The following is a 12,827-nucleotide window of genomic DNA, read 5'->3' as shown; positions in this document are numbered from 1 at the left end:
CACACTCAAGGCGTTTTGGTCATGTCAGCTTGTGAAGGTTTAAGCAGAGATGTGGGGGGTAGAAAGTGGGATCCTGTGTAGTTCAACTCTGAAGCAGGAAGTTTTGCAAGAGCTTTTCTGAGAGGTGCCCTGGGAGCAGAGGGGAAAAACTGTCTGAAAAAAAGGACTCTCACTCCAAAACAAGCTGTATCTGGCTTGCATGGGAAGGTTTTTTTCATTTCTAGGGATTGTAATGTAATGCACAGTGATACAGGGTTTTGTTACAGGAGGAGGGAGGAGAGCTGAAGAGTGTGATTATCACAAGGAGCCAGAACCAGAGGATTAAGCACATCCTCATTTTTTATAGCACCTTCCAAGATGTGCACAATTCTGATCTGCTATATCCTGTTGGATCACACTTTGACATTGGAACCATAATGTTGGAAGGAAGACCTAGAAAAATGAATAATAAGTCATAGTTTTAATGAAAACCAAAGAGAGAGCTCTCCAACAGGATTAAATGAAAATCATGTCTGAGATAGAAGACAGCTTTTTAACCTCACTTCTGGCTTTTGCAAGATATCATTTATTTCCTTCCTCCTAGCCTGTTTGGAAGCAGCAACATGCTGAATTCATGTACTATTTGTAATGTGGAAGCAAAAGTAAAAGGTTTTGGTTTTTTTTTTTGGGTTTTTTTTTTGGGTTTTTTTTCTATTTCCAAACTCTAGTAAGGCAGGAAAAAAGGGCATTGCTTTGATTGTAATGTTTGAGTCTGGAATGATTGTTGCTATGGCACAGAGAAGGAAAACCACAAAACTCTGCCTGTTTGATGATATTATATGCCACTATATTGATATAGAGCATGGTAAGAAAACTGGGTGGTTTTAAAAGAAAATTTTTAATGCATTTTAATATGTAAGGATTCTGTATCATAATTACTTCCTGAATTTTAAATCAACATGAATTTTATTTCTATTTGTAAAGGTAACAATCTTTTAAGTTCTGGTTTGCAAGTGTGGCAATCCAGATGTGCATTCTTCTTTCTAAATGTAATTAGAACATAGAGCATCAGCACTTCCTAGGTCATTTAAACACTGCTTTTGGATGTTACACAAGGTAGCTCAATACATACTTACATAATATGAGCTGTGATTTTCCCAGAAGAAGTTGGTCAGACACAGTTACCAAAGTCATTACCCACAGAGAGGCAGAGTGAGCACATTGGCTGTGTATATTACTCTTTTCATAAGTGTCCCTCTCCCGTTCTTACTGAAGTCCTGGGGACCTGTGTGCTCCTACACGTGCAACTGCTGCAGGCACTGACACAGAACAGCCCTTTGGATCACATATTTATATGCTTTTTCTTGGTTATTGGCACAGTGAGAGTTTTCATTAAAAGAAGTGGGGCAGGGTCATTTACTTGTCTTCCTAAAATCCATCTGGACTTTCTATTAGAAGAGGAACAAGTTACTTAAAGGCTAGCATTACACTGAGAAGTGAGTTTCTTTTTTTCTTCCTTTTCAGAAAAAGCGAGGAGTAAAATATCTCACATTTCATTTTATTGCAGGATATCTCAACGTGCTCTCTAATAACCGCTGGCGCGAGCGCTGGTGCAGAGTGAAGGACAATAAACTCATTTTCCACAAGGACAGGACAGACCTGAAGACACACATTGTTTCCATCCCACTCCGTGGCTGTGAAGTCATCCTGGGGCTGGATTCAAAGCATCCCCTGACCTTCCGCCTGCTCCGGAACGGGCAGGAGGTTGCTGTGCTTGAGGTACAGTGGCTGTGACTTTTAGCAGCTCCCACAAGGTGAATCAGAGAAGCACTTTCAGACAGCCTGTGTTTGCCCATTAAAAAAAAAAAAAAAAGAAATCTTCAGAATAATACTATTGCAGAGCTGAACAATAAATGTTGGAAGGAGGAAAGAAGTAGTAAATGATGCAAACAAAGAAAGAACTGAGATTAAATGTAGTTCAGAAATCTTCTCAGTAAAATACTTTTTTCTGCACTGACCTCCCCTTGACCTGGTGCTAGAATATCCCTGCTCCTTCTCTAGGCATACTTTTATATCAGGATTATAATTACTTAGGGTAAATAACTTGGCAATAATTAAATAATGGATCACTGTTGATGAGAGCTCTAAAACTCCTAACTTTCTTTTGTTGCTATTTATGGGAACTCCTTTTGTTTAGTCTGTGTCTGTATTAATACAGTTATGCATTTCAGAATATGCAGTGTGCCATCAGCCTGGTGTATCTCCTGACTCTCCTCACATATACACACCTTTGTCTGTCTTAGGTGGGTCAGGCTTTCTATAGGGGCTTTATTCATCATCTTGTAAAACCTAAAATAAGAAGACATTTAAAGCCAAGTATAATGAGCAGGAGGCAACCTTCTACTTTCGTGGCAGGACAGGGACTTTGACTACTTTGGGTTTCTGACTACACATCAAGTCTCCTGTCCTTGCAACCAGGCCTGTTATATGACAGCAGTTCAGAGAATTTGAAAATAGAAAACAGCTCAAGGAACTGTGAAAAGCAACGAAATACGTAAAAATAAGAAATTTAGAAACCACTATATTTGTTAAGGAAAAATTGTTGCCTTTCCCCTGCTACTTCTATCCAATATTTGTTTTGCTAGTGTTTAACTTCTGAATTGGTGACTTGAAGCAAAATATAAAAAAAACTTCAATTATTTTAATAGTATTAATGCTTTTACCTGTGTATCAGGAAGATGAATGCTATCATTTAGACAAATGTAGCAAAATTTTTCAAAAAGTAACATTAAAATCTCTTCACTATTTTGTTCCCTCTTCCCTTTTGTTTCTGGTTAACAGTAACACTTTCTTCTCAGGAGTCTTGCTGTCCAAAAATCCTCCAGCCTAACATAAGAAAATAATTATGTTAAAGCTTTCAGTATTCTGAAGTCTAAAATAAGCATTACTTGAATCTAAATCCACTGGCCTTAAATGATTATTTTTTCGTCTTTTTAGTGGATTGCCCACTTTGTATTACATCATAAATGATGAGCACATAGCTTAGTTAAAGTGCCCTCCTTCTAGCAAAGCAGATTTAATATGAAATCCTGGGGTTTTTAAGAGTTCAGCAGAATGAAACCAGAGCCTCTCATACCATGTGGTAGCAATTTGTCAGCCGAGAAGAATGTGCATTTTGCAATCATGCTCAGCCCAGTGGCAGAGCCAAGACCTGACCTGTGTTCTTGCCCTCTCCTCACAGGCCTCCTCCTCAGAAGACATGGGCAGATGGATTGGAATTCTGCTGGCAGAAACGGGGTCTTCAACAGACCCTGGAGCTCTGCACTATGACTACATCGACGTGGAAATGACGGCAAGCGTGATCCAGGCTGCCAAGCAGACCTTCTGGTGAGAGCGTTCCCAGTGCTGCTCCCAGGGCTCTGGGAATGCACAGCCGTGTGTTAGCTCCACTGCCAGCACTGCTTATCAAAATCCACCTCCCCCCTTGCCACATACTGAACTCCTGAAGTGGCTCAGCATTGCAGCATGTTAGATGTGTTTATGATTATTCTGTTGGAATCCTGCTAAGTTCTGTAAAAGATGCAAGGTGGTATGCAACTTTACTCAAATCTTTACTGATTTTTTTTCAGTAGGTCCCCTTATCAAATGCTGTATTTTAATCTTCTATTTTACCTAAAGTCTTAGAGCTGTTCCTGAAAGAGAACAAATACTCTGAAATATGCAGCTACGTAATTCACATTTATTGGCTGTATTTGCTGTACATACAGGGAAATATACAGCATATTATTGATCAATATATGCTGCACACTCGCAGTATATAGCAAATTTAAATCTTGGACAGTCACATAATCAGTGTTTCCTTCTCAAGTTCTTTCTGATTAATTAAAAACTTTATCAAATCCACCCAGTTCCATTAATTTCTGAGGTTCAGTATAGGAGGTGGAAATTGAGAAAGTGCCTAGAGAGTGCAGCATGGAAACTGTTTAAATTGCAAATCAATAGAGTGGCTTTGCCATTACTGATCATATGCTAAAAGGAGAAAGGCATACTTAACAGATACAGTGATTTACATGTTCAAATCATTTGAGGCACTAAAGCAGTCCTTGGTGGGAAAACCCATCATTTTTCCTTGGCTAGATGAGGTTTTTATAAACAGGAGTGAAGAAACAGTGGGGACAGGGGGATGCCCTGCTGGAGTTGTTCCCTGTGGTCAGGAAGTGGGTGGCCTGAGAAGACAGCTGGCAAAAGCATCATCCCTCATCCTACTGCAAGATGACACTCCCCAGACTAATTTGGAATTTGTGTGACTTAATACATTAGAGAATCACACCCCATCTGCCCATCATGACTTTGAACAGACAGAAAATGAAGGGGGAAAAAAAAAGGAAAAAAGTTTTGGAGTTTTCCAAAAGATGATCCTATTGCCATTAGCAAGCTTCCAAGAGAATTTAACGAGGGAAAATGCCCAGCTTCAATGAGAGTCCAGTTTCTGATGGAAATCAAAGTGACTCAGTGTTAACACAAGCCCAGTTTTGTGGAAACCAGATAATTTTGATAGAATTAAAATGCTTTTAGCATTCAGACTTACGTTAATATTTGTTTAGAAGTTAATAGGGCCCAAAAAGTTTCTCCTTTGTTGACATGTATTTTTGCTTCAGTCAGCATCTAGCAATAACCACATTTAAGAGAAATAGTATGGTAACCTTTTCCCCCTGAATTCTGCATGGCTTTCCTTTTCTGTACAAATGTGGTACTAATTGGAGCCAAGTGAAAAAACATATGCAACTAGACCACTGTTAGAAAGCAATGTCAAACAACTTGCAAAATAGCAGAATTTCCCTTTTAAGAATTAATTAAAATTCATTGGGTGTCTTAAAGAGCCTGTGAGGGCTTGCTGATAAGCAATAGAGTAGCTGTCTGCTGATTTTCAACTACTGCTAGAAAATGAGGAGAAATTACAATGGTACTTAAATGTTAATGAACTACTACATTTGCCCTTTATAGAATGAATATCAGTATTCCAAATTAAAGGAAGTTATCATTAAAGCCTAGTTTATCACTCAGTCACTTTAGATTATTGGTTATTCACTTATTAAGACTGATGCTTTGCAAAACTATCAGCTCCTCATTAACAGTCCCATCAATTTCCTTCACCTAAGTCATTAGGTATGGAGGAAAAGCTAAGGAAACTTGCTTCCAGGCAAATTTCTCCATTTTCCTTCTAGCAGTTTCTGAATACAATTAACTTGCATGGACGCACCTGAAAACATGATTAATGAGGATTATTGAAATAATGATTATGAATTGTTTGCAATTACTGAGATAAATCCTGCCTTCCTTTGGTGGTGGAAATAGTTCCTACAAGTGCATCAGATGCCACTAATGAATATCCCAGTTTTCAGACATGGTTATTGTATATTGCTGTAATTGAAGCCTCTTAACTAGAAAGAAATAGAGCAACAACTCCAAACTCAGTACTTCACACCAACCAGAAACATTTGTGTAATGCTCTTCTTCAAGAACAGTAAACAAATGCAGCCCTCTAATAATGTCTAACAAGGTATGAGTTATGATAAGGTTAAAAACATTTTTATCATGGGCTTTTCCTGGGCTTTTTGCTGTCAGTTTGCTTGAAGTAAGAAAAGCTTCTGTCTAATGTTTTTTCCATCCCCACACTGCCCTGAAGGGTTCACATGGAGCTGGGCAGGTTCATCCCTCCTGTGAGCCCAGGGTTCCCGTGGCTCAGGTGAGCCCCAGTTCTCCCTCTGAATGAGAAACTCAACAGACTCCGTGTTATTCCAGAGCCAAAAGAAAGCAACTGTTGAAACCACAGCATTCCTGAGCTCCTGCCAGCACCACAGAAGACCCTCTCTGCTTTAGCAGTGCTTTATCATATTTTATGAATGTCAGCACAGACTCTGAATAGTTCCATTGTTTGGGATGGAAAACATTGTTTTCCCATTTATGTACACCTGAAACTGTAGGAATGGAATTATTTTGGATCTCACTCTATGCCTTATGCAATTCTAGCAGTTGCTACAAAGGAAGACTCACCCTTGGAGTCATTATTAAGCAACAGTGTTGATTGGAATAGGCTAAGGGGAAAAAATTAAAATATATATAAATGTATATCCCTTTTGAAGTTTCCAGAGGACTCAGGTCCACCATGTGTAACAGATCAAGAACGAGCAAATATAGAGTATTTGCATGTAAAATTACCCATAGAAGGTTGGGGAGCATAGTGCCATAGCCAGCCAAAAGTCCTGATACAGAAAAGAAGAATTCCCAGGTTTTGAGGAAGTAATTATTCAGGAAATTTTTATAGATATGTTAACTTGGATTTCATCGAAATTATGTGGGGTTTTTTTGAATTTTTGCTGGATTTTATTCTTAGTTCTCTTATTTCCTAAGTTTGCAGCCCCTTGGGCATGCATGCACACAGAAACACCTGCTTCTCCCCAGTGCAGACAACAAGGGAACGTTTCTGGGACCCTGTCAGGCTGGTGTGTAACAGAGACCAGCAGGTTCCTATGTAAACATGCCACTGAGCAATTACAGCTGTTGCCCTCCTGGCCTTCACACAGCCATATCCCCACTGCAAGAATGGAGAACAGGAACATATGTTGTGTTGCTGGCTGTAGCAGCAACGTGTGAGTAGCGAAGAAAGAAAAAACCACCCTGTGGAAAGTGAGAAGCTGCGTGCTTCCAGGCTGCACAACCAGGCACAGGGAATTTACCACTGTATCATCACTTAGGCTTAGGTTTGAGTGCTGGTTCTTATTATTTTCTCTTTGCATTGTTCAGTTTCATGAACAGGCGGGTGATATCTACGAGCCCGTACCGGGGGAGCGCTGCCAACGGCTACGCCTGCCCCAGCGGGATGGCGCTCCATTACGATGATGTTCCCTGCATCAACGGATCGGTAAGAGCTCAGCCTGCACACAGCAAATGCTTTGCATGTGTTCATTGCCATGTGGACATCTGAAAATTGTATTATCTAAAGATCCTCACTGGGCAGTTTCCAGATGAACTCGTGTTTTTTTTTGATTGGGGGTTGCAGACTCCTCTCATACCTATAGAATATAAGGGCATGGGACATATTGTTTACATTAAGCTGCTTGTGAGCCAATGTGCATTTAGAAAGCAGTTGCCTGTTGATGATTTGTTGCCAAGTCCTTAAATACAATACTCACTAGAGGAGGTATTTTTTTAGATCAGACTGGAAAGGGCAAAATTAAGGACTCAGTTACACCAGGCACTTTTTGATGTCTGTTGAAAAAAAACACCAACACCCAAACACTTCTCAGTCTCTGCGGCTGCATTCCTGAGGATTGCAGGTGCTGCTTGTCCCAAAGGAGAACCACAGTGGTCACTTCCATCTTCATAAATTGCAGAGCTGATCATAGGCAGATGTGTAAGAGGATTTAACATCTAGTGGATGCTCACCAATAGCAATATGGGGTCCTCAGGAAGGTTGAAGGTTTGCAGGGAAGCTACAGCCTATGTCAGCTCTTAATTTGAGCTGTTGAATTGAGGCCCCACTAAGGACGAACTCAAGAGAAATTAATAGTTTCAAAGTGCGAAATTAACTGGACATTCAGTCCTCCAATATGACAGTAATGTCCAAAAGATGTTAGAAATCCCCTCTTGGGAACAGTGCATGATCACTTGTGTGGGGAGCAGTCTTTGAGTAGTTCTTGGATGTGCTCATGCCTTTGTTTGAGTAGTGTACTGCCATGGCCAGGATGGGTTAAGGAAGGTTATTTAGCAGTCAGGTTGGTTTCTTTTAAGGTTAATCAGATGAATCCTGGAGTACTGTTGTTGAGATTTCCATTTTTCTAAAAATTAACAAAAAAAGGAACTATTTTAGTTCTTGTAGCTCAGAATAATAAATCTCCATCAAATAAAATGTTCTAGCATACCAGCAGCTGATATTCATGGGAAAGACATGTAGCCTGAAGAAATTAAAAAAACAAGCTAGAAAAAACTTGGCTTCTGATAACTGCTAGGCTGTATTACTTTTAACAACTGAAGTACCAGATGTAATCCCATGGACTCATCTGTGTAAAACTGAGCATCCCCCTGCTAACACAGTCTGCCTCTGCCCCCTGGGTGATGAAGGCATAGTCAGGGTGCTAGGTTTGCTTGCACTCAGGGCTGAGGCTGTGAGCCATGGAATGCAATGCTTGCTTTCCACACAATGTCCTCCCCCCACTTTCTAAATAGTGTCAGTAGTAAGGGTGTATGCTCGCTAAGCACTGAGGGCTTGCTGGAGTCCAAAGCATCACTAATGTTTTAATTTCACTTAGGAGGTTCTGCATGGTGCATTGTTCACTAACTGCTGAGGTGTATGTGTTGCAGTGGGAACCAGAAGATGGCTTTCCTTCTTCTCGTAGCAGGAACATTGGAGAAGAAATGCTTTATGATAACGCAGGCCTGTACGATAACTTGCCGTCTCCAAAAATCTTTGCGCGCTATCCGCCAGCTGACAGGAAAGCCAATAGGTTATCTGCTGACAAACTCTCCTCTAACCATTACAAACACCCTGTCTCATCCAATCTGTCTTCTGCTCAGTCTGTCACTAATACCTCTGCTGTGGGGAGGGGATCTGGCTCGCAGGTACTGTACTGTTTAATACTTAACAAAGCTTTTTATTTGTTCTGTTTATCTGGTTGTTATCTGAAGGGACTCTTAGAGTCCCTTAGTGTTAGCACTGAAGTGCCTGGAGTTTAGTTATGAGCCCACTGCAAATGAAGCAGATTTGCAAAGGTGTAAATTCCAATGTGGAAGTAGTGGTACTTGGGAAAGGCTTTGCCAGCATGTTCTTGATGATTTACAGATGGTGAATAATAAGGAAAAAATCAATGTGACCTTCTACACTTAACCTGAATGCATGTCTAGCTGCCTTTTGGCTCCTCAGGCAGAGATGTCTTAGAAAAAAAAAAAAAAAAGATAGGTGACATGTGACCTGTCTGTGACAGCAAATTTGGCTCTTTAGAATTGTACTGATCTATATATCATGTATACTATGGTTAAATATTTTGTGAATATGCATATATATCATAACTTGATGTTATATATTCAGTAAATTATGTTGTATATATTCATATACACCATCTTTTTATTACTGCCTGTTATTTTCTTCCCCATAAAAAAAAAAAGCCTTTGTCTCTGCTGCTTTCTGAGGGTGGCTGCAGGCTTTTGTACATCAAACATGAACCTACAGAGCAAATGAAGTCCTGTGAGCTCAGCCTTGTAGCAGATGGGCACAACCCAGCAGGGGAGCAGAGCAAGCCTTGCTCACAGCCCTTAGCTGGTCTCTTGAAAGGTGGCCATTGGCTTAAACCAATGTATCACAGTGTGAATGTATCAGAGTGATGAGTGGTTTTCAATCTAATCTGACATGGAACAGTTAAGATAAATGTTTCCTTGTATAAGGTACTTATCATACTGTGTGTTAACTCACTTAACCCTTAAAAACTTCATATTGGAATATTGGAATCCAGTGCAGTTGCAGAATTGGAGGTGGACATGAGCAATAAATTACTGCAGCAGCAAGCTTCTCAGTGCTCTCCCAATTCAGTCCTCACAAACAGAGCATGGCACACATGTGCCCTGTGCTTGGCTGGAGCATCCTCCAGGGAGACACTATGACTAGTCAGGACAGGGTTATCTTTCCAGAGTTCAGTTCATTTCTGTGAGTCCTCTAAATGGAAATCCCTTTAACATGAGATGCTCTGTTCCTGGTAATCTTGTGAGCCTGTCTGGCCATTACGAGAGGGGTTTTTTTAAGTAAGAAAAGCTTTTAAGTAGCAGCTAGAAGTTGTATAAGGGGAAAATGATATCTTAACTCCTATCACTTAAAAACATGTAATAATCATATTGTTTCAAAAAAAAAATCCACAAGGATGGCAAGGTCATATAGTAAATATGAAATAACGTTGAATTCTTTGTGTGGCAAACCCTAGTAGGTTTTACTGTGTGAAATTAACTCTGAAAAACTTGTGTTTCAAGAGTCTTTACTGTAAAAAATTTTTCAAAGGTACATGTTTTTCTGCCTTGCAGTGGCTTTCTTAATACTGTAAATGCCAGGGTTCTAAATGCCTTGGAAACCATGATGCCACCAGAACCAGGGAGTTCATCCTTTGTTATCCTGTGATTGCTGGCACGGCTCCAGCTGAGCAGGCAGCTCCCAGAGGCATCTCTGGAGGAAGCGCCGTCTCCAGCTCAATCAATGTGCTCTATTAAGGCTCTCTGATGTAGCAAGCACCTTTCTGTCACGCTCTGCCCTTGATGAAAGGGTGAAAGTAATGGCCAGTGGCACGGGAATAGCTGGAGCCCATGTGTACTTTTGTTTTCAAACAGTTTAAAGGCAAGAAGCCTCCTGTGACTGCTAATGGGATCACCGGAAAAGCGAGGACTTTAAACAGCCAGCCCAAGAAATCCGAGACGGTTTCCTGTGTGAAGCGCACGGCATCCAGTAAGTGTCTGTCCTCACTGCTGCTCACTGGGCCAGTCAGGAGGGTGCCAAGAAGGGCTCTCCTCTTAGCAGACATGGTACAGAACCAGTGTGGTTTTGTGAGCTGAGAGGCTGAGGAGGAGGAGATGCCAAGACTGAACAGGACATACTTTGGTGACTTAATTCCAGCCACGCCACACAAGAAAAGGGTGCCTGTCATATTGGGAGAATGATAAATATGAAATGTGGACCTGTGGCTGCTGCAAAGTCATGAGGACATCAGGGAAAAAAGAAGGATAATGATTCCTCATTTGCAGCAGAGAGGAATTCTTTCTTCCTGTTGGAAAAAGGAGGATGAGGAGCTGGTATAGATGTAAGAACACTGTGTTGCTCTTAAGTGGACTTACTAATGAAGTCTTATTTAAGAAACCATGGATTTAATGGCAACAAGAGAAATTGGTGTTGGACTTTTGGACAAAAGTAAATAGCTTCTAACTGACTAAAACTGGCTCAACAGTTCTTTGTCAGGAATGATTTCCTATCATAGAGTGTGCCTTCAGATATGTGACAGACAAAGTGATCTCTTAGCTGACCTATCTTCTTTTAGTCTGCAACTGGAGCAGAGCTATAGAGGGAGCTGTGATATGAATCAGATCACAAATATATGTGAGCCACGAAATGAAAGCATTTGTATGGGAAATTAAAAAAGAAAAAGAAAGCTGCCAAGCATCAAAGAACTGTGAACATCTTTGTATTCTCTTATGTAAGGTGAGAAAAGATGTGCACTTGAAGTAGGAATAAAAGTCAGGCAAAAGGCCAAGCAGGTGGTTTTTCCTCTGACCCTTTCAATTAGAAACGCAGGGTTCTTAGCTAGAGAGGAGCCACCTTTCCGTCTTCTGAGCTACAGAGAAAGGCAAGGCCATTTTTCAAAACCAGTGTGCTATAAAGTAACTGGTATTTCTCATTTTCCTCATGTAAATATAAAGAACAAACTCTATCCCAGATCATTGTTGTAGCTGTGCTGCAGAACTTGGCAGAAATCATGGACCTTGAGAAAGAGCCAGTGGAAGAGGAAGGCCAAACCTTTTCCTCAAACCATAGAATTATAGAATGGTTTGGGTTGGAAGGGAGCCTTGAAGATCATCCAGTTGCAACACCGCTGCCGTGGGGAGCCGTGGCTTGCTTCATGTCATGTTTAGTCTCAGGGACCAGTTCAGGGTTGTGCTGTTAATTTAAACCCTAATTAACTACAATCTGATACATGCAGATGCAGAGCAGTACAAATACGGCAAGAATCGTGTGGAGGCAGATGCAAAGAAGTTACAAAGCAAAGAGGAGGAGCTGCTGAAGAAAAAAGAAGCCCTTCGGAACAGGCTGGCCCAGCTCCGGAAAGAAAGGAAAGATCTGCGTGCTGCCATTGAAGTCAATGCTGGTAGGAGGTGCTTTTTTGGGCTGAATTCTCACCTGAGAATTAGGCTTAGCTATCCAAACACCTTTGTATTCTGTGCTGAATGTCACCCTAAACAAAGTTAGGTTTCAATGCTGAGCAATGCTCTGTAATGTCTATATTTGCTTTCTATATAGATACAAAATGTATAAGATAAAAATACATATGTGTAAGTGTACATCGTTATTTTTATTTATGCATGTGTATTTGTACGCATACCTAAGGAATTACAGTGGTGAGAACTTCAGATAAGAGGAACATGGGAATCAGTTTTTTGTCACTAGCTAATTATATTTTCATGATACAGAAAAATAAAACAATACTGATTTGAAACCAGACTAGATATCTAAGAATGTCACTTGATAGAAGGCATTTGATTTATGGTACTAAACTTTTTACATTAAAAAAGTGTTTTATGTAAAGGACCTAATTATTTTTTTCAGGTCACTGATACGTAGAGAGCTTGTTTCCTTACTTTTTAGAAAGAAAATAATTTCTCCAAGTGTCACTTTAACATTATTATTACTGAAATAATAAAATTGCTGTGAATGGCAGGCAGGAAGACCCAAGTGATTCTTGAAGACAAGTTAAAGAAGCTGGAAGAGGAATGTAAGCAGAAGGAGGCTGAACGTGTAAATCTGGAGCTGGAACTGACTGAGGTGAAGGAGAGCCTTAAGAAAGCCTTGGCTGGTGGCATCACACTGGGCTTGGCTATTGAGCCCAAATCAGGAACATCAAGTCCACAGGTATGCACAGCCATTGAACATGCAAATCCCAGTACCATGGGCTGGGAGTGCTCAGCCTTCCCAGCTCCAGCAAAAATGAGTAGGAACTGAGAGTTGGATAATGGTTTTTTAAGCCTGAGAAATTAAGAGCAGAATTAAATGCCTTTCTGTGTTATTTGCATTTCCTGCAGCAGGGGGGGACAGGTAGACATGGGAA

At 40.6% G+C, this 12,827-nt stretch overlaps 1 protein-coding gene across 2 annotated transcripts in view; it reads left to right on the top strand.

Moving 5' to 3' along the window:
* The window catches only part of AFAP1 (actin filament associated protein 1), a 111,094-nt gene that overhangs the window by 89,849 nt on the left and 8,418 nt on the right, over positions 1 to 12,827 (top strand). Inside the window, exons 10-16 of one of the 2 annotated variants that reach the window (XM_036382373.1) lie at positions 1,547 to 1,758; positions 3,221 to 3,366; positions 6,784 to 6,901; positions 8,341 to 8,598; positions 10,345 to 10,459; positions 11,706 to 11,870; positions 12,441 to 12,631. In XM_036382373.1, coding sequence (XP_036238266.1) covers positions 1,547 to 1,758; positions 3,221 to 3,366; positions 6,784 to 6,901; positions 8,341 to 8,598; positions 10,345 to 10,459; positions 11,706 to 11,870; positions 12,441 to 12,631 — 1,205 coding nt within the window. The remainder of the gene's footprint in view (positions 1 to 1,546; positions 1,759 to 3,220; positions 3,367 to 6,783; positions 6,902 to 8,340; positions 8,599 to 10,344; positions 10,460 to 11,705; positions 11,871 to 12,440; positions 12,632 to 12,827) is intronic. The other variant, XM_036382375.1, reaches the window with a different exon arrangement.

This window comes from Molothrus ater, chromosome 4 (genome assembly GCF_012460135.2).
Source record: "Molothrus ater isolate BHLD 08-10-18 breed brown headed cowbird chromosome 4, BPBGC_Mater_1.1, whole genome shotgun sequence".
In the NCBI taxonomy this organism is placed as follows: Eukaryota; Metazoa; Chordata; class Aves; order Passeriformes; family Icteridae; genus Molothrus; species Molothrus ater.
This window is presented reverse-complemented; position numbering and strand designations above follow the sequence as displayed.